The sequence below is a fragment of the Colossoma macropomum genome, unplaced genomic scaffold (assembly GCF_904425465.1).
Source record: "Colossoma macropomum unplaced genomic scaffold, Colossoma_macropomum, whole genome shotgun sequence".
Lineage (NCBI taxonomy): Eukaryota > Metazoa > Chordata > Actinopteri > Characiformes > Serrasalmidae > Colossoma > Colossoma macropomum.
In genome coordinates this window covers 13,427,557-13,451,806 of record NW_023494809.1, presented here as the reverse complement: position 1 = coordinate 13,451,806, position 24,250 = coordinate 13,427,557, and the positions used below count along the sequence as shown (strand labels likewise).

The 24,250-nt window shown below is 38.6% G+C and overlaps 1 protein-coding gene across 1 annotated transcript in view; it reads right to left on the bottom strand.

The window, feature by feature from the left end:
• Nucleotides 1-1,771: 1,771 nt before the first annotated feature.
• The window catches only part of rad54b (RAD54 homolog B), a 34,264-nt gene continuing 11,785 nt past the window's right edge, over nucleotides 1,772-24,250 (bottom strand). Inside the window, 13 exon segments of the mRNA XM_036558641.1 lie at nucleotides 1,772-2,080; nucleotides 2,082-2,148; nucleotides 2,298-2,498; nucleotides 4,224-4,290; nucleotides 5,528-5,789; nucleotides 6,653-6,801; nucleotides 9,005-9,307; nucleotides 11,063-11,202; nucleotides 11,803-12,010; nucleotides 16,898-17,123; nucleotides 17,898-18,060; nucleotides 18,746-19,033; nucleotides 19,507-19,638. Of these exon segments, the coding sequence (XP_036414534.1) occupies nucleotides 1,924-2,080; nucleotides 2,082-2,148; nucleotides 2,298-2,498; nucleotides 4,224-4,290; nucleotides 5,528-5,789; nucleotides 6,653-6,801; nucleotides 9,005-9,307; nucleotides 11,063-11,202; nucleotides 11,803-12,010; nucleotides 16,898-17,123; nucleotides 17,898-18,060; nucleotides 18,746-19,033; nucleotides 19,507-19,638 (2,363 nt within the window). The 3' untranslated portion in view covers nucleotides 1,772-1,923.

Sequence of the window (24,250 nt, the reverse complement as noted above, 5' to 3'; positions counted from 1 at the left end):
TTTGCTGACACGCCCCCAACTTAACTTGGGGCTTATAAAAAAAAAAAATGAGAGGTTACCACTAGTGTGACTTGTGTGCAGAAGCACTCCCTTGGCACTGAGTTGACAGGAAGAACGCCTTTCATCTGTTTTTAGTTTTTTGTTATGTTTTTTTTTTTTTACATAGTTGGAATATACTAGCTGCCATTTACACCATATCAGAATTTCATAATGAACCAAAAGAAACTGTCCAAAATTATTTAGAATAAAATCTTGTTACATTAACCTACACTGAAAGGTTTTGATCTGACAGTGACGATATGTGGTTTCTGACAGTGTAAGACAAACCTCAGCTTCAAGATGGCTACTACTACTGTTTTTATCTATGCCGCATACTACTCATGGAGAAAAGCAGGATTTCTAAGCAAACCAAATAAAGTGAGGATCATCTAATATGAACATTGACTTTTGGCTTAAGTTTCAAGATTTTATAAAATGTTTTTTTATGAAGAATACAAAGAGGACACAGCTGTACAGGCAACGTCATCCAGCCTTGTCCACGTCAAACTTAATGACCAACACAGCTAATTGCTGTTCATACGTCTCAGAATGGTAAAAGCATGCCCAAAGACAGCCAAGGTCTGAACAGTGAGACTCCGCTTCTAAAGCATATTTATGAAAAAATCATTATGTAACCTGCGTCATGTGGTAACTGATGAACATCAACTCTGTTCAGAATGAAAAAGTAGAAAGACTTGCGCTGCTGAGCAGAAACAGTTGCTATGGATTCACTATTATGGTCTGGATAGTTTTAAACAGTGAAGAGGCCACACAAACACACCTGACACCCCCTCAAACAGTTATCAACCACCTTCAGACATACAGACGCACACAGAGAAAAGACAAAAAGCCTATGACTCACTACTGTTATGTCACACCACAATCATTTAAAACATTCTCATAGCAAAGCAATGCTCTTAACAATAATGCTTATAGAGAAAAGTCACAAGTTCGTATCTTACTCAGTCATTTCGTATAGCTGAGAGCATATTTCGTGCTGGGGAAAAGTACAAAACAATGTACTTCCTGTTTTTTTTTTTTATTATGGCTATAAGACTGACCGTCAATCTTGCATTCTGATGTTATTTATGTAACTCGTGGAGCTCACTGAGGCTGAATTTGACTGACAGTTGCATCATACTGACCATCTGGGCTATCAGCAAGATTCCACCACCATAGCAGCATGTTGGTCAGTTGTAATGTTATAATGTTAGTCATTAAGCCAACTGCAACAGATCATATAGTAAAGAACATGCTTACCCAGTAAAGCGTTTGTGTGTTATTCCATGGTAATCAATTGTTTTTGTGCACTGTTGATGTTTGCGATTACATTGCAAATATTTCTGCATGCTGTTCTGATTCATTCTACCAGACGGGAACTGCTAAATTTGGTGCCCAATCCCTGTGAAAAAGCACACATTTAAAAATACAAACCCAGTAATTAGCCACAGGTCTAAATATAGCTGTGTAAACGGCTGAAATGAAAGGAGACCAAACAGTTTTGTCTGGAGGTGTCGGGTACAGATGGTATGGTGAATGGTCAATGTCCATCACTGTGACTTCGGAAATATGACCTAATTCAGTGAGTACAGTATAAAAAAAAGTTTATTAACAAGACAACACACACGCAGCATACATACATCACATCGATAGAATTATGTTACTTTACTGCAGAGGAGCAAATAAATCAACATTGTGGAATAAAATTTACAGAAAAATTTCATGTTTAAGTGTGTTCTCTGTGGAGTCCGTGTTAACACATTTTCACTTAGAAAATCATGAAACATTAATTTGAATGGGGGTGTTGAAACTTTGGCATACGACGGTACATTACATCTATCAAACTCAATGCTTGTACATTTTATGCTCGTGTGAGAGATTTTGTTAAACTGTGTTTTGAGTTTTAGAAGTGGTGCTCTGAAAGGCATATGTGATATGTTGGTGGGCGTAGTCCAAGTAAACATCACCATATGACTGAATGGCTCCAGAAAAATGTCTCCAATGCATGAGCTCAGACATGCTGACCCTTTGAGGAGACGCTGGCACTGTTGGCACGACGACCCAACTGACACGCCCTCCCTTCAGCCAAGGTTGCCTCTTCAACCACACCTGTCAATCATACAGAGAATATACATCCATCACACAGAGCAACACACTAATGACCTAGACTCAAACAAGCAAAATAGAAAATAGACATACACCCTGGAAGACACATATTACTGTAAGATAATTTATATTTATTTATATCTCTGTGTTACCTGGTGTGCTTCCATCCCCCAAGCAGTCGCAGTCCAGCAGGTCATGAGTGAGGCAGCTGGTATTAGGGTCAAAAGTGAAGAGATCACGGAGCTCCTCGGCAGAGAAGTTGATGTGCTCTGCCTTTTTGCCCAGGTCCACCACTGCCCCAGAAAGACCCTGCTTACTCACCTGTCTCTGGTAGATTTTTTCTTCTATGGTACCTGACAAAAAGTGAATGTTCAAAATAATCTGTACATAAACGGAAACCTCTTATTTTCACTTGGCTGATTTCAAACTGGGGTGGAACAAATACAGCAATGTCCAAATGTCCATCCTCATTTATTCAATTTCCAGTCAAAACAGCCATTGAGAAGAAGTACAACATTTTTCAGTGTCAGGAAAAAAGCAGAAAGCATAGATTTAACATAATACACAGAAGTCTCAACAACTTAATATAATATCTAATTTTCAATATTTAGTGTCCACCCTTTGGTTTTATTACAGCTTCCATTCTTTTCTGGAGACTTGCTTTCAGTTTTTCAAAGGTATCTGCAGGGATATTTTCCATTCCTCCAAAGTTCAGTCTTAGAAGTAGGTTGCATTCTTTTTAGTCTATTTCTTTTCTAAGTAACGGCTTGTTGACAGCTACACATTCTTTCAGACCCATAGCATTAAGCTGTCTTCTCACAGTGCTGTTGGATAGAACAACCTGTGGATTTTTCAGATCTGAAACAAAAGAGGAGCTTGATTTTTTTATCTCTCAAAAACAAAAGCCTTATGTACTTTTATTTAATGGTAACAGTACTGGTGGTCTACTTGTTACTCAGTTGTTAGTTCCATTTCCTCTATAGGGTTTAATAATTTTTGTAACTCCTGTTTTGGAAACTCCTGTTTTTTTTCCCCACTTATTTTCCTTTAACTTTCCCCTTTCTTTTGTAAGTGGATTTTCTTATATCTAATCTCAGAAATATCTCCTGACAATTTGAATAACTTGTGTTTAATGGCTGTTTTGACTAGAAATATACTTGCACAGTACTGTAAATAATACAAACTGTCATTATTTTGTGTTTAAAAATAGTATTGATAGTAACAAATGCAATTTTTGTTTGTTTCTTTCAGGTGAGACTAAAGCTTCTGCTTCTGTGGACAGCATAGTGGATCCCCTGCACATGCTGGAATCATGTGCAGAGGCAAGGCTACTAATCCTACATACCATTGTAGATCATCCTTTGGGCAAAACTACTAATGCTACATACCACTGTAAATCATCCTGTATAAAAGCATTTACACCGTATGTCCAAATGTTTTCAGATACCTTACAAAATCATTAATATTATAATATTATATATTAATAGGGAATTTTCCCCCCTTTTGCTGCAGTAACAGCCTCTACTCTTCTGGAAAGGCTTTACACTGAATTCAGAAATTAGGACGGACGTCTATATATTTTTGAACATATCATTTGAATGTTGCTTTCTCTAACACTTATGTTCAGCTTCAGTATAAAAGACTGTACAAGCTTCATCTGATGAAACAGTATAATTTGCAGTCAAATGTAATAAACCAAAATATATGACATCACTTTGCATGTCACAAATCTTTAAAAAATGAAAATTGCAATTAATTAGTACTACTTCAATTTCAGGATTGTCATTATTGTTCAAGCAGGGACAAAACTGGACAAGGCAAGGTTGCAGAAAACACCATGACTAAACAGAGATAGTATGGTAAAGTTTATGGTGGTGTTAGTGTTGTAAAAAGAGTGATGGTGGTGTTATAACAGAGCGCAGAGGCAATAAGTGGTAATGGTGTTACTGTAGTGGTAGAGATAAAGAAGTGATAATGGTATCACAATAGTGGGCTGTGGTTAGCAGAAGGTGCACTGGTCTGGGAAAGATAAAAGCAATGTGATTATAGCAGTATGAGTAGTTTTGCCTTTATCTTACCTGTAGTAAGAAATCTGTAAATGTGAACTGTTTTCTTCTGTCCATCTCTCCACACTCTGGCCATAGCCTGGACATGAAAACAAATGTAGAACAAACACATATATACTCAGTCATTTAGATGGCAGAAAATAGAGGTTCGTTCAGTTTTTGGAATCTGTATAGAAGATGCACTCTTTTTCCCTGAGCATTATTCAGCCATCTCTGACAGCAAAAGCCTCTTGTTTCTATTACTGAGGTGTGAATACTGTATCTGGGCAATCAATGGTGCGTTAGGGAAATTTGAATACAGATGTAGGGTAGAATTTCATAGGACAGTGAGGACTTAAACTAGTTAAATGGTTGTCATAAGAAAAGTGTTTAACCAAATTATCATATATAAGGTAACATTACTGCCAAATTTAATGTAGTATGTAAACACTGGTAAAGTTTCAAAGCAGGCTGTTCACTCCCAGGTCCATGCAGTCCACATATGGAAACTAAGCTGCAAAAACAGTCAATTTTCAATTCATTGTTTCAGGCATTGTTTATGTCATGAAAACCAGCGCATTGACAATTATCCACTTATTCAGCCTACAGCAGATTAGCCCCACCCATTCACACTGAAGTTATAAGGAGTGTTTCAGCCTTAACTGCTTTTTGAATAAGGCAGAACACAGGGCAGCCAATCAGAATAGACAATGTTTGCACATATCAGTTTCAAAGGCACAGTAACAAAACCAGCCTTTAATTCTGATGAATAAACAAAGGTTGGAAAATGGTTATGTAAAATGAGTTACCCTGTTTGGTACATAAAAACACACAAATGACTCAAAACAAAATACGAGAAACATGTACAGTGTAAATGCAAAATATATTGATTTTATATGATTTCTTCACTAACAGGGTCTAAGTATCACATTCCTGGTTAATCATTTAAATGATATTACCCCACACACCCAAAGTATATTTGCTATGCCTCTCAGAACAGCACAAGGGTCACAGACTGACATTTTCTTATGCACACAGCACCCTCTAGTGGGCAATGTTAGAGATGCATACTCTTATCAGACCAATGCCAGTATTACACATGCTGTATTTTTAGATAAAACTCAAGTTACCAAAGTAAAGTGCCTACTTAACAATTCCATAAATATTTGTTTTCCAGTGTAGGAATGTATTAATAACTGGGAAATCTGCCAGGGTTCCTATGCAAGTAGAGATGATATCCTTTTGTAATACTTTACGTTTAATAATATTGTGTAGAATTATGCTGAATTTTTCATGTTGTTCAGTGCTGGACTAACCATTGTTCTTCTTAAACAAACCTGGATGTCATTAGCTGGATTCCAGTCTATATCATACAGAACAAGATGGGAGGCACCAACAAGGTTGAGCCCGACACCTCCAGCCTTAGAGCTCAGCAGGAAAAGGAAGTGGGAGGAGTATGGACTATTGAAGGATTCAACGATTCGCTGTCGCTGTGCAACTGGGGTCTGCCCATCAAGCCGGCACCAGGTGTAGCCAAGGTGAGCGCAAAGGTCTTGCAATAGGTCAAGAGTCTGTGTGTAGTTGGACACCAAAACAACCCTGCAAAAGGAGTGGGCAGTGGGACAAAAATATCTAGTAAATCAGCTTTGTAACAGATCTGACAATAAAACAAATCATGAAACCCCAAAAAGCTTCACAGAGATATACACAATACGGTCAAAAGTATGCGGACACCTGACCATCATACCCATAAGAGGTCATTAGACATCCTCTTCCAAAACCACAGGCATTCATATGGAGATGGCCCTTTTTGCAACTATACCGGCCTCCACTCTTCACAAGATTTTTGAGTGTGTATGTGGGAATTTCTGCCCATTCAAAAAAGCATTTGTGAGATCAGGCAGTGATGTTAGATGAGAAGGCCTGGCTCACAAATGACATTTCAGTTCATCCCAAAGGTGTTCAGTGGGGATAAGCTCAGGGTGTTTGTGCAGGCCACTGGAGATCTCCCACACCAAACTTGCCAAACCATGTCTCTATGGAGCTCACTTTGTGTGCAGGGGCACAGTCATGCTGGCACAGAAAAGGACCATGAAGCTCCCGACACACAGTTCTTGTGCTGATGTTGCTTCCAGACGCAGTTTGGAACTGTGTAGTGAGTGATGCAATAGAGGATAGGTGATTTTACAAGCTACACACTTCAGCACTCAGTGACCCTGCGAATTTGTGCATTCTCCTGCTTTGTGGCCGAGTGGTTGTTGCTTGTAGACAACTTCTACTGCCAGTGTTTGTCTATGGAGATTGCACTGCTATGTGCTTGATGTTATATACCTGTTAGCAATGGGTGTGGTTGAAAACACCTGAGTTCCATAATTAAGAGCGGTGTCCTCATACTTTTGTCCAAGTAGAGTGTATTTGTATGCATGTGTTTTGAGGAAGTGCGTTCGTGTATATGAATGTACTTGTCTGTGCGGTTGACATGCTGTATAGCATCCAGAAGGTCTGCGAGCACCAGCAGTTTTCCAGAGTCCGCAGTGCAGAAGCTGCCAGTGGAGTAAGCCTCAGGGAAGAGCTCCACTGAGAGGCCCTCATACAACTCATCAGTGTTCTCCTGAAACAGAGACCAGAAAGATGTGGTAAAGAAAATAAATATTAAAAATAAATAAACCTCTCTATGTGGAACATGTGCTCATTAGGAATGTACTGTGCTGTTAAAGAAAAAAAAATCTAATTCACTTAATTGTGTGTTTTATACATAAGAGTAGGGCTGCAACTATAAAATATTTTCAGTTTTGAAAATTCTTTTGAATATTGCCTTGAATCCAAGATGTTTTGAGTGACTTATGGACAGAACGTCCGGGGAAGTGTAAATAGACAATATGTTAAATACTTATAACACCCTAACATGACAGACACGTGGGAATAAACAAAACTATGAATAACATATTACACGTTATCAAACTGTCAACAGATACCTAAACCTGTATGAGAGAAAGCTTTTGAAGTCAGCTTTAGTTTAAATACAGACATTTTTAACAGGCATGCAAGTGGCATTCTTACTTTGTATTTTTAGTTTTTAAGCAACTCCTTCTTTAAAGCTTGGAGTGAATTCAGTTTTTATTATTGAAGAGTTAGCCTGTCAGCTGGTTAGCTTTCTGACCTGTTCAGCCTACTCTGTTGAAGGTAGAGTAAAGTCATTTATAAAGAGAATAATATAAAGTGTAAACCAGTCAAAGCGAGTCTGTTGAGAGCAACCAGTGATGTTCAACTGGCAGTTCGTTGTCTGGTTGCTATTCATACAAAGCTCTAATTAAACAGCACAAATAAAGCATTGCAGTGAGAGCGCGGATAAACATCAAGCTCAAATTTATTTTATACACAAGCAAATCTTTTCTTAATTTGGAAATTTATCTTCTCTTAAAGCATCTTATTTAAAGTTAGGGAATCAGCGTTACACACACAGCTGAAATGTCAACACAATCAAAATAATATTAAATATATAAGTTTGTTAGCTAGATATCCATGTTACCTGCATAAAAAGAGTCCAAGCAAAACTAAAGTGCAGTAAACTGAAAAGTTATAATATTGTGATAGTGCCCCATACTGTTTAACAGAGCATCAGCGCTCCCCAGTTTCCATTTCCCAAAGCATTAGCCAGCATTCATGTTAATTTTATTCCTTATAATAAACAGCCACACAAAACCAAAAACTAGCATGAGACAAGTTCATTATTAACTTAACATTTTTTAAGGAAAATCTCTAGTGGGATATCCTAAAAGCTACAGCTGTACCAAGTAATTTTTTTACAGATGACACCTCAAGGAAAGTTTTCTTTTTGAGTCACTGGTGGCTCCAGCATCCAACTGATGCTTTTCTTCATGTGTATATTCAGTTTCAAACATATACAGGTAAGACAAGGTTGTGCAGAAAATGTGGCCCTCAAATTCATAATTGGACACTATTTTGCTTTTCTGAGTGCGCTTGTTTGAAAATGTGGACACCAAACACATCTTAGCTAATCAGCTGCATTTGGGGTAAGTGGAAAATTGTTTTAATTTTATGTTTTGCAAAATTATTCCTCAAAAACCGACAGAGTCGCGAAAGCAGCGCCAAATCATTCAAAGAGCCTGGTGTGCAGAACTGATAACTGTACTATTGATGACAAGCTAGAATTTAGCTTGATAGACATGTGCTTCTTTACGCACAGATGTGTGGGTTCATAAAAGTGGTAAATGTGTCTCAGATTCTCAGGGTCACACAATGTCAGAAAGTGCACAAGCAAGTCTTTTTGAGATTACATAACAACTCAACGCGGTTTGAGGATATTTATTTTATGCGATTTAGGCACACTGTGTAGAGGATTTCTACAGTTCCTTTAAATCCTATGTGTTTCTGTGAAGTAGGTTTCTGTAGCAGAGTCTGTAAGATACAGTGGTGAGCTGTTTGGAGATTTAAGAGCAATGGCCTTGTGAAGGCCCTGGCTTTATGGGGCCTTGAGAAAAGGTTCAAAACAGGTTTAGTCTAGCAAAACCTTGAAAGAAGGTTTAGAATAAGTTTGATTTAGCAAGGCCATATAAAACAGTCTAAACATTAAAATCTTGGCCTCAGTGAACTTTTTTTTTTTAAGATTTATACACCAGCTGGAAATAATGGGGAACATTTTGAAGGTGAAAATGTTGGAAGCTAGCCAAGGAAAATGATGAAGCATTTTTAAGGCAAAGCTGGACACCAAACATGTCTTGGCTGATCAAGGCATTTATGTAAATTAGATTTTTTGCCAGACAGTTAATGTCAATTTTAATATGATCATTTACCTTAATGGTATTGTAGAGGAGCCCAGGGTGGTTGCAGAGTTTCTTGAGTGCGTTGATGCAGATGAGATGAGGACTGTGTGTGAATGCGTGCGTGTTGTACGCGGACAGACAGGCCCTGACAGATCGCGTGGAAAGAAGTGTGTCATACAGCCGCACCTGGAGCTCTGTTGGCCTGCAGAAGACAGTCCACTCCAACCGCTCCGGTAAGAAGCGGTTGATGATCTCTTGCGTTCGACGCAGAGTGAATACACCGGTCAGCCTTGCAAGTTCTGCTGCCCGCTCCTCACCCATTACCCTCTCTTCCTGAAACAGATCAGAATTTTTTTTATAAATCTCTTCATCACATACTGAATTTCTTTGAAATTACCAAATCTATGGCAGCGTATTCCATACAAATTAAAAAATGCTAATAGTGTATTTACAATTGCTTTTCCAGTGTATGAATGCATTATTTAAGATATAATTCAAATGCAAAATGTGTGTGTGCGTTTGCATGTCTGTGTATAATGGCTGGAACAAGTTAATATAGAAAAGCAAAGTGCTTTTGACATTTCATTTTCATTGTCTTAATGGCCTGACTCTGACATGTTAAAAACAGAATAACCATTGCCCTTTTGCAACTGCATTTCCTCTTCGTTGCGCTACAGCTCTGCCAAAATTAAAATGTATTTGCAGCCCTGTTCACATTTTCACTGTCAGCGAGGCTTCCAGTCGATCAAACACTGTTGTTGAGCTGCACAAATCAGGAAATGGCTACAAGAAAATAGCTATTAGATCAAAAATTGAGAAGCTTAAAACAAATTGAGATGTTAATAATCTGCCGGGGAGTGGACAGATGTCTATATTAACCCCACACACAGTGAGAAAGATGGCTTGAGTGAACAAAGAATATCCAAGGATCACAGATGGTAATTGCAGACATTAGTTAGGTCTCCCAAACTACAATCAAACACCATCTATATAACCACAAGTTTTTTGGGGGTGGCCAGAAGAAGTCAAGGACCAACAAGCTCCTATAGTTTGACAAACGTTACTGTAACTTTCAGTGGGAATGTGTTCTATGGTCAGATGAGACGAAAGTTAAGGTTTTTGGCAACAACCACCAGAGCTATATTTGTTGTGGACATGCAGATAAGATGCAGAAAAGTACCCCATCCCCACTGTGAAGTATGGTGGAGAATCTGCAATGTTAAGGCCCTGGACACTTTATTCGGATACATGGTATCACAGACTCTATCAAGTACCAACAGAAATAAAATCAAAACCTGACTGCCTCAGCCAGGAAGCTTAAACTGGGCCACATTTTGGATCTTCCAGCAAGACAATGAAAACATGCCTCATAAATCAACACACAAATGGTTCACTGACCACAGAACTGAGGTTTTACCACCCCAGTGCCTTGACCTGAACCCCACAGAAAACCTGTGGGATGAGCTGAAAAGGAAAGTCCACAGTGTGGACCTTGGAATCGGAAGGTCCTGGAGAGGTACTGTATGAAGGAATAGCCTCAGATCCTTTGCCATGTGTTCTTCAGTCTCATTAAGCATTATAGGAGAAGACTCAGAGCTGTTATCTTTGCAAAGTATTTAATTAAGTAGTGCCAATAATTGTGGCGCACACACAGATTTGAGAAAAAAAAAATTCCTGATAATATTTTTTTTTTAATCATTGTACTTTTTTGTACTGATTTTTGTTAATATTTTGAATGAAAGTTCAAAAGGATAAGCAATATAGAATGATTTTTACAGCCTGTTTTGCTCATGTTTACCAGGGGTGCCAATATTTGGGGAGAGTACTGTGTGCGTGTACATGTGCTTGTGTGTGTATTTTACACACACACACACACACACACACACAGTGTCAAAATATGCCAATTAATGTAAAACATGTATCTATATTTTTAATATAAATTGGCAATAATCACTGCCAGTTCATCAATAAGGTAAATTTTAATCGTTAAGTGTTTTTTTTTAATCCAGTTCAATTAAGTAAACATGACAGTCCTAAATGAATATGATAAAATTAAATCAATATGGATATTTTGTCTGAGAGTGCTACCTCAGTACAGGTGGGCTGTCGAGATCTGATGATTGGTTCTTCATAAATCTTTCTGTAGGCTGCTGAAGTTCCCAAAATGCCTGGATTCACAAACTCAATAATGGAGTAGAACTCCTGCAGATCATTCTGGACAGGAGTGCCTGGAGAAGATCATACACACAAAAACATTCAATAAATTATTACAAGTATTATTATTTACCCATTTTACTGTTAGGCTCTGGGGGCAAAATCGGATTTTTCTCCGTCTGCAAAATTTTGAACCAAACAGAAATTTCCTGTGCTTTCAGTCATATCAGTGTTCATATTACACTTCTACATAGGCTCTAATAATCGTAGTAAACCACTGCTCCAGTTGCCACAGTTTGTGCTGTATATACTTCCTATCTGTATTTCCCAGCTAAGAAAACCTTGATCAATCCCCAAGCCTTTTGGAAAAATGTTCTGTGGACTGATGAGTTGAAAGAGATGAGATGCTGTGGCAAAATCTTAAATGGCCAGTGCATGCTCGGAATTTCTCCTTTGTGACTGAATGATTTGTTGACAATGTAGTGTGGCAGATATGTGCAGATATAGGAACTCAGACCTCAAACTCTTTTTAAATAAATCAAATACTTTTTCACAGCACTGTGTACAGTGAATGACTTACCTGGAAAAATGACAACTCATGAATAATATCACAATGATAGCAAGAAACAAGGCAGAAGAAAAACAGGCAACAATGTTGTACTTGCTTAACTGACCTGTGAGGATCACCCGACGTTCGCAGGCGAGAGCAGTGAGGGCGCTGGCAGTCTTGATGCTGCTGTTTTTAAGCCGATGGCCCTCATCACAAATGACCACACCAAAATCCAGCTTCTTTAATACCTCTATTGAGCGAAGCAGCATCTCGTAACTGATCACCATCACTGGACACAGGGGAGAGGACACAAAATCCTCCACACGGTGGTCCTGCGGAAACAACACACAACATTAGAAAACATGCTGAGGAACAAGTGTGGGGAAAACATTTGCCAACACAATGTGTGGGGAAAGACAAAAACACACAAATCTTGCTCAAAATAAACCAAGTCTAGAAGTCATATTGCAAAATGGCACAAATCCAGTTTGTTCAGGCTATCTGAACACAGAAATCTAATTTGCATATGCACGCCCTTTCAGGGCAGTTGTTCACAGTAACAACACATATGGATCACAAATGCTTCCTTTTCCCAATTATTCATTTTGGAAAAGTATTTTTATGTTGTAGAATTAAAGTCTTTTAGTATAAAGTGGTTTATAGATCCTTTTTGACCCCACATATAGTTTTTAGAATGGGATCAGTTAATTCTAACATTTGTATTCACTGTACTTTCTGTCACAGATGATTCTTCATTCCACCAGAATGTAGTTCAGTCTCTTTGGAAATCGACTGCAGACTAGTTAAGTTTGTGTTTAGATTGTATTATATCCTTTATTATACATTTTAGGTCATTCATTATTACTGAATATTCCAATTATGTATGCAGTTCCTTTGCTTGGTTGTTTTGCAGTGGTGAAAAAAAGTAGTTTTTCTAAATTGGAAACACTAGGAACACTGTCAATTAAGGATGGCCGATGTGGAAAAAATGATTCTTACAGACATTTTCAGGATGCATGATACATATCATGATATTTTGACACAGACAAAATGTGCTAGTAATGTCACATTTGAACACTATCATCAAAATATAAATAGAATCATTTTTATACATCGTTTCACGTACTGTTCTTTCACACACTGTCCAATTAAACAAGACTAAATAAGCTATATACACCAATCAGGCATAACATTATGACCACCTCCTTGTTTCTACGCTCATTGTCCATTTTATCAGCTCCACTTACTATATAGGTGCACTTTATAGTTCTACAATTACAGACTGAAATCCATCTGTTTCTCTGCATACTCTATTAGCCCCCTTTTACCCTGTTCTTCAGTGGTCAGGACCCTAATGGACCCTCACAGAGCAGGTACTATTTGGGTGGTGGATCATTCTCAGCACTGCAGTAACACTGACGTGATGGTGGTGTGTTAGTGTGTGTTGCGCTGCTCTGAGTGGATCAGACACAGCAGTGCTGCTGGAGTTTTTAAACACCTCAATGTCACTGCTGGACTGAGAATAGTCCACCAACCAAAAATATCCAGCCAACAGCGTCCTGTGGGCAGCATCTTGTGGCCACTGATGAAGGACTAGAGGAGGACCAACACAAACTGTGCAGCAGCAGATGAGCTATCGTCTCTGACTTTACATCTACAAGGTGGACTGACAAGGCAGGAGTGTCTAATATAGTGGACAGTGAGTGGACACAGTGTTTAAAAACTCCAGCAGCACTGCTGTGTCTGATCCACTCGTACCAGCACAACACATACTAACACACCACTACCACGTCAGTGTTACTGCAGTGCTGAGAAAGATTCACCACCCAAATAGCACCTGCTCTGTGAGGGTCCATGGGGGTACTGACCACTGAAGAACAGGGTAAAAGGGGGCTAACAAAGTATGCAGAGAAACAGATGGACTACAGTCTGTAACTGTAGAACTACAAAGTGCACCTACATAGTAAGTGGAGCTGATAAAATGGACAATGAGCATAGAAACTAGGAGGTGGTCATAATGTTATGCCTGATCGGTGTAATGAAACATGCAGCTGGTCATTGTTCTTTAACCACTGACAACATCCACGATATGCTCAAAAATGCATACTGTTCATCACAATAATAAAACTGATTATGGTAATGATAAAATATTGTCATACTGGCTATCCCTACTGCCAGTGACTATTGTTTTGGAACAGAGAATGTCCATTAGGTGAGGTAAATTAGGTCTTTTAATGATAGCTTGACATCATTTTCTGAATGATTCAACTTGTTCTGACAGTTACATAAGACAATTCATTTTATCTTAATATTGCTCCTCGAGGTTTAATGGTTTTGCTGTTTTATGTTGTAGTTTGTAACTTTATCAACACTACACTGGCTGCGAGGCAAATGTTGCATTGATTACGAAATTCACATATGAATTCTCACATAAATGGCCTTGTAACTCAGTACCTGAATGAACTCTCTTATTATGAGCCATGGCCCATCTGCTGGCTCACTATTAGGTCCTAGAATTAATAAAGCTACAGCAGGGAGGAGAGCTTTTTCATTCAAAACTAAATAGCATTGAAATAACCTACCACTCAATGTTCAAGACACTGAGCCTTTGGTAATTTGTTTTCCGATTAGATAAAAGGTGCAGATCTGGGGGTTCATGGACATAAAGTATCATGTCTTTGCTGCCTTCTGGCTCTCTCCCTTTCTAGTTAGCTTCTAATAGCTAGATCTACGAGAATCTCTGCTTACGATCAATTAACACTATATTTTGTGCCCAGTCAGCCCAAACAGAACTAACTGTGTGTTTCTCTGCCGAGCTGAACATCTGCCCATATTTTCCGGTCTGATGCAGTTGCAAGATTTGTCTTTATTGGGCACCCCTGCTCACCTGCCCTCCAGACCACCATGCAGCCTTCTGCACGTCCATTCACTCTCCTGCTGGGCAGAAAGCCCCACTTGCATACCCAACTCACCCTTCTAATGATATTGATACTCATAATGATAATGATACTCATACTAACGTGTAGTAAGGGCAGGATTCTTACAGTAGTAATTGTTTTTTATGGTTTTATTTATTGCTTCTAACAGCAATCAGTGGTTTTCATTGATCCATTTTACGTGTTACTCCAATATGCCTCTAACAGCAGTCATTGGTATTCATTGGTTGTTCTAAATACTTCTGTCCAATGACAGGCATTTTTTTTCCATATTCCCTATTTTATATGAACAGCCAAATCTTATTCGTTAATGATATTGCTCTTGTATTATTGTTTTGCTATCCGGTCGACAAGAAAAAGGATGGGTTCCCCTTTTGAGTCTTGGCTGCTCTCATGTTTTTATTTTGCAGTGGTGAGAAAGGTAATGGTTCTAAATTGGAAACACTAGGAAAAACTGACATTAAGCAAAAGGACTGACGCTGTGAATGACCGTATTCTTTTAATACAAAAGGCAAGGTTAATTAGATCATTTAATGACAGCAGGAGACCGTTCTCTGAATTATTTAACTTGTTCTGAGGGATACATAAAATAATTCTGCATGCCTACTACTTCATCATGTGTTGTAGGTCTGTGTTTTTTTGTGTTGTACGTTATTGTTTTGTATTATATTTATATTGCTGCTTCAAGGTTCAATATATCTGGGTCAATGTCAAATACATTTTTCAAAATGACAATGGCAAATCATTTAAGGCCTATATTTAACTGAAAATATTACAAAGAAAACATATCAAATGTGGAAAAATGCTATTGTTTTTTGAAAAATATACGTCTGTTCTGAATTGGATGCCAGCCATAGGTTTCAAAAACGTTGGGACAGGGGCAGCAAAAGACTGGTAAAAACGTGTAATGGCAAAAAAATCAACTGGTGGAACGTCTCACAACTGATAAGGTTAACTGACAACATGTCAAGAACAACAGTGGGTATAAAAAGAGCGTTCCAGAGAGTAAAGAGTAAAGATGAGGAGGGGTTCACCACTCTGTGAAAGACTGTGCAGGCAAATAGTGCAACAATTCAAGGATAACATTTCTCAAAGTAAAATCACAAAGAATTTGGGGATTTCATCATCTATGGTACATAATATCATTAAAAGATTCAGAGAATCTGGAGAAATCTCTGTATGCAAGGGACAAGGCTGAAAACCAATATTGGCTGGCCCTGATCTTCAGGCCCTCAGACGGCACTGCATTGAAAACAGACATGATTCTGTAGTGGACATCACTGCATTGGATCAGGAACACTTATGAAAACCATTGTCTGTGAACACAGTTCATTGCTGCATCCATGTTAGTGTTATCAAAGCTTTTAATTGCCTGTTTCTGTACTGGTCTGGTTGCACCATTTGCCTTACATGTTGTGCCACCTGACTTTACAGACTAATTTCAAATTAAACAGGCATCTGCTTAGACATCCATAGAAACCTTTGTCTTTGCACCTGAGTTTATACTTACAATTTTTCAAATAAATAATCATTATTATTAATAATTACACATGTTCATGGTTCTCCTGAGGTCATACCACCTGACATGGTAAACTGAACCATCTAGCCATGACTCAAAAATGAGACTTTTTTTTTTCAAAATCTGTGAAAGGGTTACTTACCTCGGCATTACACGATGAAGGTCGCTTGGGGTCTTCTTTATAAAGCAATACATTGGTCCCTCTTTAGTAAAAGCATGTCAAAATAAAAGTCCTCTGTTTCTGCTTATGCCACTTGACATTTGAGGAAGTAAGCACTTGCACACAAAAGTTTTTCAGTGAGTGGAGTACTCTTAAAGTTGCCTTATTTTGCAGCTTGCAAGTTTTCATACCTAAAACTGAACCAACCTATTTTAATTAGAATTTTATATCACAGCTTTTGTGATTTTTTTTGAGTTTACTCAATCAATACATAAGGTTGGATGGTTGCACCACCTGACACTTCTAGACTTTTGGAGGCAAAAAGAAACAAAAATGTCCATCCAACATTATAATGTCCATAATGAATGAATCATTTTAAATGTGTCATGTATTTACTGAATAATTTTGGGGGGGGATAGTGGACCCAAAAAATGCACGTCATGTCAATGGCCCATTTGCATTTCTGCTTTTCTGATGTTAAATGTTGTTGCACAGTGCAAAAAAAAGGCTCACAAATGTGAATAGTCAAGGCAGAAAAAAGCCTAAAAGACATCAAGATGCAAACACAGTCCTAACTGCAAACAACATGAATTCATAGACACACCTGGTCAACAGTGTAAACATGGATTCTCTCTCTGCCAAGCCACTTGTTGAACTCTGCGGCCCAGTTTTTCACCAGGCTTCCGGGGCACACCACAAGTGCCCTCTTCAACACAGGCTGACCACCGTATGGGCCTTGTCTGAGCAGTGTCCACAGCACACATACACACTGCAGGGTCTTCCCCAAGCCCATCTCATCTGCTAGAATCGCTCCATAGCGTCCAGCAAACCTGCAAAACACATGCCCATCTGATCCACTTCTACACGTGACATACGCAATGCACATACACACGACCAACTCGCATACACATATGGCCAAAAAACACTTGGAATAATTTGATCATATTAAGGGACCATTTTTGTGTTCCTAAACAAATAACCAGTGGTAACAAAAGTATTGGTGCTAAACAATGTTGCTTATATTTGAATTTGATGAAAATTGGCTGTTGATTGATGAAACAATTAAGCAGTTTACTACCATGCTCTGTAGTGTGTATAAAATGCTGAGCAGACCTAGCTGACTCTAATTTTGGATTAAGATAGCAAGAGGAAAGAATCTAAGTGACCCTGTGATCTTCGTTAGTGGGATACGGATGGCAGGAGCTTCAGTTACAAACACTGCTCAAATTGCTTGTGGAACAGTGACTGAAATCACATCTGCCTTCAGATCAATGGGAAAAATAATCAGTAAACAGGGCTGAATCGTTTAGTGTGTATGAAAATTATGTTGACCATATGCTATGGTTTTGGTCCATTCACCATGTGCTAAGGTCTTCAGGTTTGTTCTGACAGCATCGATACGTAATGTTGATAAAGGCAAAACAGTGGTAAATCTGAAAAAAACATACTCTTTGGGTAATATTTTGCCTTTCAATGCCCTGCATATAACTCTCTGCCTTGCATGTATTTTAAAAATATTTTTTTGGCCAAATTATAATTGCACTTTGTTCCATACTGCATATATAACATCAGTGTCAAGAAAACAAGACAACAAGTCCCTTTACCTCATTCCCATGAGACATTCGTACAGAAAGACCACACCCTCTTTTTGATGTGGCCGCAGATGATTGGTGAGGTAGGGGTCCACAACCACATCCACCACTAGGAGGCTTTGTTTATTACAAAGCCACTGATGATTGGCAGAGGGCCGGGGCATCACTAGGGCTCCTAGGTTTTAGTTCCAGGGGTATACCAAGAGAACATAACAAGAAAACAAGAATTCCACTACATTAAGTACAATCATTAATACATACTTTTTAACGAATATGTCAGTAAAATTTAAATTGTAATAGTTATATTCAATTGGATGTTCCGAGAGTATGGTCTAAATATGGCGACTCAACCATAGGTGTGGAATGATCTGCAGAAACAGTTGAAATTGGAGCAATTTATCTCCTTGACCAATTTCAAGATAACGCTTAAAGAGCTGCATTATGATGATGGTTGTTATTGTTTTTAATTTGATTTTGATTTGATTTGTTGGTTATTGTAGTTTCTTTGGCCAGGGCTCAGTATGACTAAACTGATTGAATAAAGGGAAAATAAAATAATAAGAAGTAAGAAAAATAATAAAATTGATTGACGTATTATAATAAATAAACAAATGAAATAAGAGATCACTTTAAAGAGTAACTAGATTTTTTAACAGATAGAAATATATCCCACATCCATTCAAACATAGCAAAAATTACAATCAAACACTGCAATTACACAACAGGTTATAAACATATTTTAGTTTTCATGTTTAGAAGTGGATTTCTGAATGGTAAGCAATATATATCACAGATTATTTTTGCTTTTATTTAAGTGAGTTATGTAAGTCCTGTAAGCTGTTTGCTGTGTGGTAGGGCACCTGGGGCACTAGGATCATGTCTGGGCTTGGGGACACGCCCCTCAGGTTCAGGACCACTGGTGGATCCTCCTTTCAGTCCTGGCCTGGCAAAAGGTTTGGCCACTGGACGGCTCACAGGTGCCCTGATGACTGTTTCTGGGGGAATGTCCCCAGCAGCATCCTGAAAACAGCGCCCCTTGGCATAGTCTTCATCTGATATGATCCCCATGACTTCAATCTGCTTCCCTCCCACCATCAGAGTCTGGCCTTCACATAGGCTCTCCAACTCAGATGCCTTATAGCCTGACCCTAGACAAACACACATTCACACAAGTCAAGTTCTCAGAAATGGGTCATGTGAAACGTAAATGGATAACTCAGCATGTTTAGCTGAGAAAGGCTTGTAGCTTAGTATATTATCAACAAAAGCTTTGTGCTGGGGTTTATCATTGCACCGCTGTTTCGAAAGTGATGATCAATCTATAACAAACTGCTTTTAAGCTCAACCTCTAACTACTCTAGGTGACCGTGACAATAAAAGCCTCCCTTGGACTTTTCCTGGTAAGGCACTGCCTCAGTGAACAAAAGAAAGAAGCATACAAAGGATATACACAGTATTTTGCCAGGCTAGTGCTTCAAATTGCCTGATTTTGTGTAAGAACAGAAGGTACTTATCTAAGAAATCCACCTATATTCCCACTAGGAGACACTAATCATCTCGCCTAACAATTTTTTATTTAGTCGGTGGTGGGGATGGGGGTGCTCAGCTGTGGTGAACTCACCTCGTCCAATATCTCGGCCCTCCATATCTTTGAGGATGACACTTCGTCCCCTGGCCACGAGTACAGCATCACCTTCCCAACGCTTATGTTTCCTGGACGAAGCTTTGCACCACATTACACTGTAGTACTGTGCTAAAACACAAACGTAACTACAGTCACATGTTGGAATTAATCTGAAAATAAGGGTAAATGGGCAGCATATCTAACAAGCTGTCCAACTGAACTACACAAGCTCTGCCCACAAATGCATTCTTTCCTAGAAACTGTTGCTAGGTTGGGCAAGCTTTACAGAATGGCAAAAATCTAATTCAGCCTAATGAGAAATTGTTTTATACTGATACTGACTCCGATACCATTATTGAAACCTTAACTACAGTCTGATACCGGCCCAATATTTCTTCTACTAAACTTTAAAACTTTTACCTGAGGCACTATACAGATGAGTATCTAAACTTAAGTCTAAAATAATGATCAAACTACTCAAACTTTCTACAATCTCATGGGAAGAAACAAGCGCCAATGTGACATCACACAACGTGCCTGTGTGCTATTTCTTGTTTCTAAGTCTGTTGTACATTTGGATTAGATTCATCCGCTAAACCAGCATTTTCTGCTGATATCTGGGCAATACCAATATGTCATCTTTATATATTATATCATATTATATTATATTGTACTGTGCTGTGAGACTTCTGAAATTTCGTGCTACATTTTCAAATATAAATAATAAAACAAACAGTTTTGTTTCTAAAATCAGACTGGGTGAGTCACATTTGAAGCCATTTCTTTAATTCAGGTTATTAAATACTTCACATCGTTTGGCAAACACCGCCTTCTATGAACAAATAATTTCATTTTATTTAGTGCACACTATTCAGTATTTAACAAAACCGCATGATGTCACAGTTTTGACACACTTGTAAACGTGCATTGCAGTGATTTTTCAATGGTATTTGGAGTTTCTGTGTGCTATCATGTTTTCTGTCACCGTGTAAAAGATGATCATGGCTTCCTTTATTGCCGGATGTAGTGTGATTTTTTCAGAGTGAGCATGCAAGCTCATTCAGAGCGCAATTTGGAACGGTAAGTGCTAATTATCAGATAATCGGCTTCTGAGAAAGTCGTTCAGAAAGCACATCTGCTCATCCACTGTAAAATCCGAATCTCAAGGCTAGCTGCTTTCCTCACAAAGTGCAGCAGCACTCACAGCATGGCTTCACAGGTTAACCATTGCTTCATAAAAGTGGTCTAACTCAAGGCATGAGGGGCATACACTGAGGCTCTATTAAGGGTCCAGTATAGCACAACACTGTTTGCAGCCACTCCTGGGAATACATGCTGTCTAGCACCATGTTAGCGTGACATTCAAAGCTATGAGTGATTGGGATGTCAAGTGCTCGAACTGAGATGGTATATATTTCCACATTTTAATTGCACAATTAAAAAGTATAAATATAGTACAAGTTTGTACTATATTTATAGTATGTAGTTTGCTGACAAAATGTATTGTGGTGTCGCCACACCACATTGCAGGTAGTTCAGTTGTTTTTTGTTTTTTTTTAAAGACAAGACATGTTTATGTTGAGTTCTTTTAGGTTCATCCATACAAGGACTTTTATGCTGAAGAGCCTGAATATGGGTGGAATGGTGGGAGTAGAGCAGAGGGCTGTGCTGTTTTAGCTGTTAGTGATGGAGAGGCAGTGTTTCATCTCACCATATTTGCCCCTGTTTTCAGTAAATTAAAAATAAAGCTGACTCACAGTAAAGTTGAGTCATCTAAGTTTCTATGAAGAACCGCCGAATCCTAAAATTAACCCCTTAAATCCTAGGCTTATTACATACTAAGGCTTATTATTCAGTAACTACAGGGACTTCTGAGCTATTCTTGTGTAGAGGTGTGTAACAAAACTTTGGGCCTGCCAGTGCGCCCTGACCATTTAAGAGGTTAAAACCTGAATGCCTGCCCAATGAACGAATGTCCGAATAGTCAGATATTCAGGTCCAGCCCTAGTGGAAACTGTTCTCTGTAATAATGAAGGATGATTCTCTGCCTGGCAGTCTGAGGGGCAAATATAGGTTTGTTCGATGCCAGAAGAGCACTACCTACCGGAATGCACAGTGCCAACAGGTCTGGGGCTGTTTTTTAGAAGTTTGAGTTTGGCCCCTTATTTCCAGTGAAAGGTAATGCTAATGCTACAGCATACAAAGACATTCTAGACATCTTTGTGGCAACAGTCTGGGGAAATCCCTTTCCTGTTCCAGCATGACTGTGCCCCTGTGCACAAAGTGATGTCCACAAAGACATGGTTTGATGAGTTTGGTGTGGAGGAACTCCAGTGGCCTGCACAGAGCACTGACCTCAAACCCACTGAACACCTCTGAGATGAAGTAGACCAGAGATTGTGAGCCAGGCCTTCTCACACATGACATCAGTGTCTGACCTCACAAATGTGCTTTTGACTGAATGAGCACAAATTTCCACAGACACACTCCAAAATATTGTGGAAGGTCTTCCCAAAAGAGTGGAGGCAACTCCACATTAATGTCCACTGTTTTGGAATAGGATGTCTAAGCTTACATGGGTGTGATGGTCACGTGTCCACATTCTTTTTGCCATATAGTGTATTTCAAGTGTTTTTTTGTTCAGAATTATAGTTTCTTACACAAACTAAATAAAAAAATCACTTTTTTTTTGGCTTTTTTAGACTGTGTTCTTCATATAAAAAATAGAGTATTGTGACATGATGTGATTAACAGAGAAGAAATATGGCAAAGAGCAAAAACAGCCAGTTTTTGAGTCTGCCTTAAAGCGTTAATAAACATTAAAATTCTGTCCACAGTAATAACACGGCCAATTTTACATTGGCCTAATGGAAATGATTCCTAAAATCTCCCTATTTCCCCCTATCCCTACTCTCACCTGTGCACACCATAAGGTGTTTCTTTTATTTCTGTTAGTAAGTAGTGTATAAGTAGTTCTGTGTCCCCTCAAATAAAATCCATCAATCATTTAAAGACATGTCTGTATTTAAGATTTCTTAAATCATTTGTGTGTTCAATTAAATAATATTTGCTTTAATAACAACTTGCCTGAAGCCCACAAAACATTGTGGTGGATAGTATATAAGCCTAAGAATGGAATATTAAAATTATCAGAGCTGTCAATGTGCTTCAGTTACAATCACCTTGCCTTAAAAAAAAACCCCACTGTCTTTAACTAGTTTAGAACATGACTCAGTTAAACCTCAGACTCAGTGACATGTAGCAGATGTATGGTTTAATCTACACTCTAATCTGCAGCTTGCAAAGACACAGCAATTGAGGTTAAAAAGTCTCATGGCTCACTCAAGTTCAAACTCAGCTTAGTTAATGGAAGTGAAATTGCTTTAGAAGGTTTGAAACAACGCAGATCAACTCAACATTCTAAACATAGCTTACACACGAGACAATAAAAACAATGATTTATCCTAATAGCACGATCGCATTTTCACATTCATACAAAACAAATATTAAGGAAAATTATTACACTCTAAACATAAGTACTTTGAGAAATTGTGTGCTACGGTTACTCTTTAGGTTGAGGGATTTTATAAACCTTCTGTAGAGCTTCCTCTACCACATAACAGCTGCTATGAAAGAATGTATTTGTGGGCGAAGCATGAATTGGTCAATCAGAACTCACAAAAATGTTACACGACTTAACAAGGCTGTACAGCTTTAGTGATTTAAACTTTCTCTTGGCATGTGTACACACACACACACACACACACACACACACACACACACACACACACACCCACCAGAAACTGTCTTTCCAAACACAACTGCTTTCAAAGGAGAAATCTGTAGTTTCGCCACTGAAAGGAAATTGTAGCCCAGGACTAGGCCTAATCCCTGTCCACGAAACTGACCCTGAACGTCAAACTACTGTTGCTCAAGTTTCTAAGGAACACTTACATAACATTCACATTTGACTTCAGTTTCTTGGAGTGTTTGCTAAGATTCTAACAAATACCTTTATAATACTGTGCTTCACAGTAATTAAGAACATCCACTTCAGTCACTGTCAAGATCCCCAACAGGCAACAGGCAAGTCCTGCAGGCAAGCTTGTCAGAATGACCCGTATCTGCCCATGGAATCAAGTGTTCAAGAGGTACCAAAAAGGATTCTTTCAGCCCTGGGGTTTATTTGCCTTTTACATGTCCAGAGTCAGAGACATACCACACACATGAATCAACCAGGGGCCTCTATCACAAAGCGGGATTACTTGCTTAGACAGCCAACTTTAAACTTAGTCCTATCTAACCCTAGATTTTCTGTCTCACAACAATGGATCACTTTTTACATCACCATAGAACCGTAATTGGTGTGTAGTCTGCCATGACAAGCAGAAAAGAACTGCTGCCAAGTTGCTCTATTGGAGAGCTTATCTTGTAATGCAAGCTAAGACACAAAATTAAGTTAATCCAAGTATCCTAGGACAATTCTTGCATTACATGTTAATACTTGCTAACTGATACTTTATGGCTTGACATTAATGCTAGTCCACTTGTCAGAGGACATGTTTAATCCAGAAACCGTTGTTAATTGGTTTTACCGGTGCCATTTCTTAAAGAAATTTCTACTGCTAGCATAACGCTAATTTCCGTTAGCCTTTCAATGGGAATTCCAATGTACAATTAGCATCATCCGGATCTTCTGTCTGACAAGTAAGTTTGGGCTATCAACTCTTGAACCAAACAG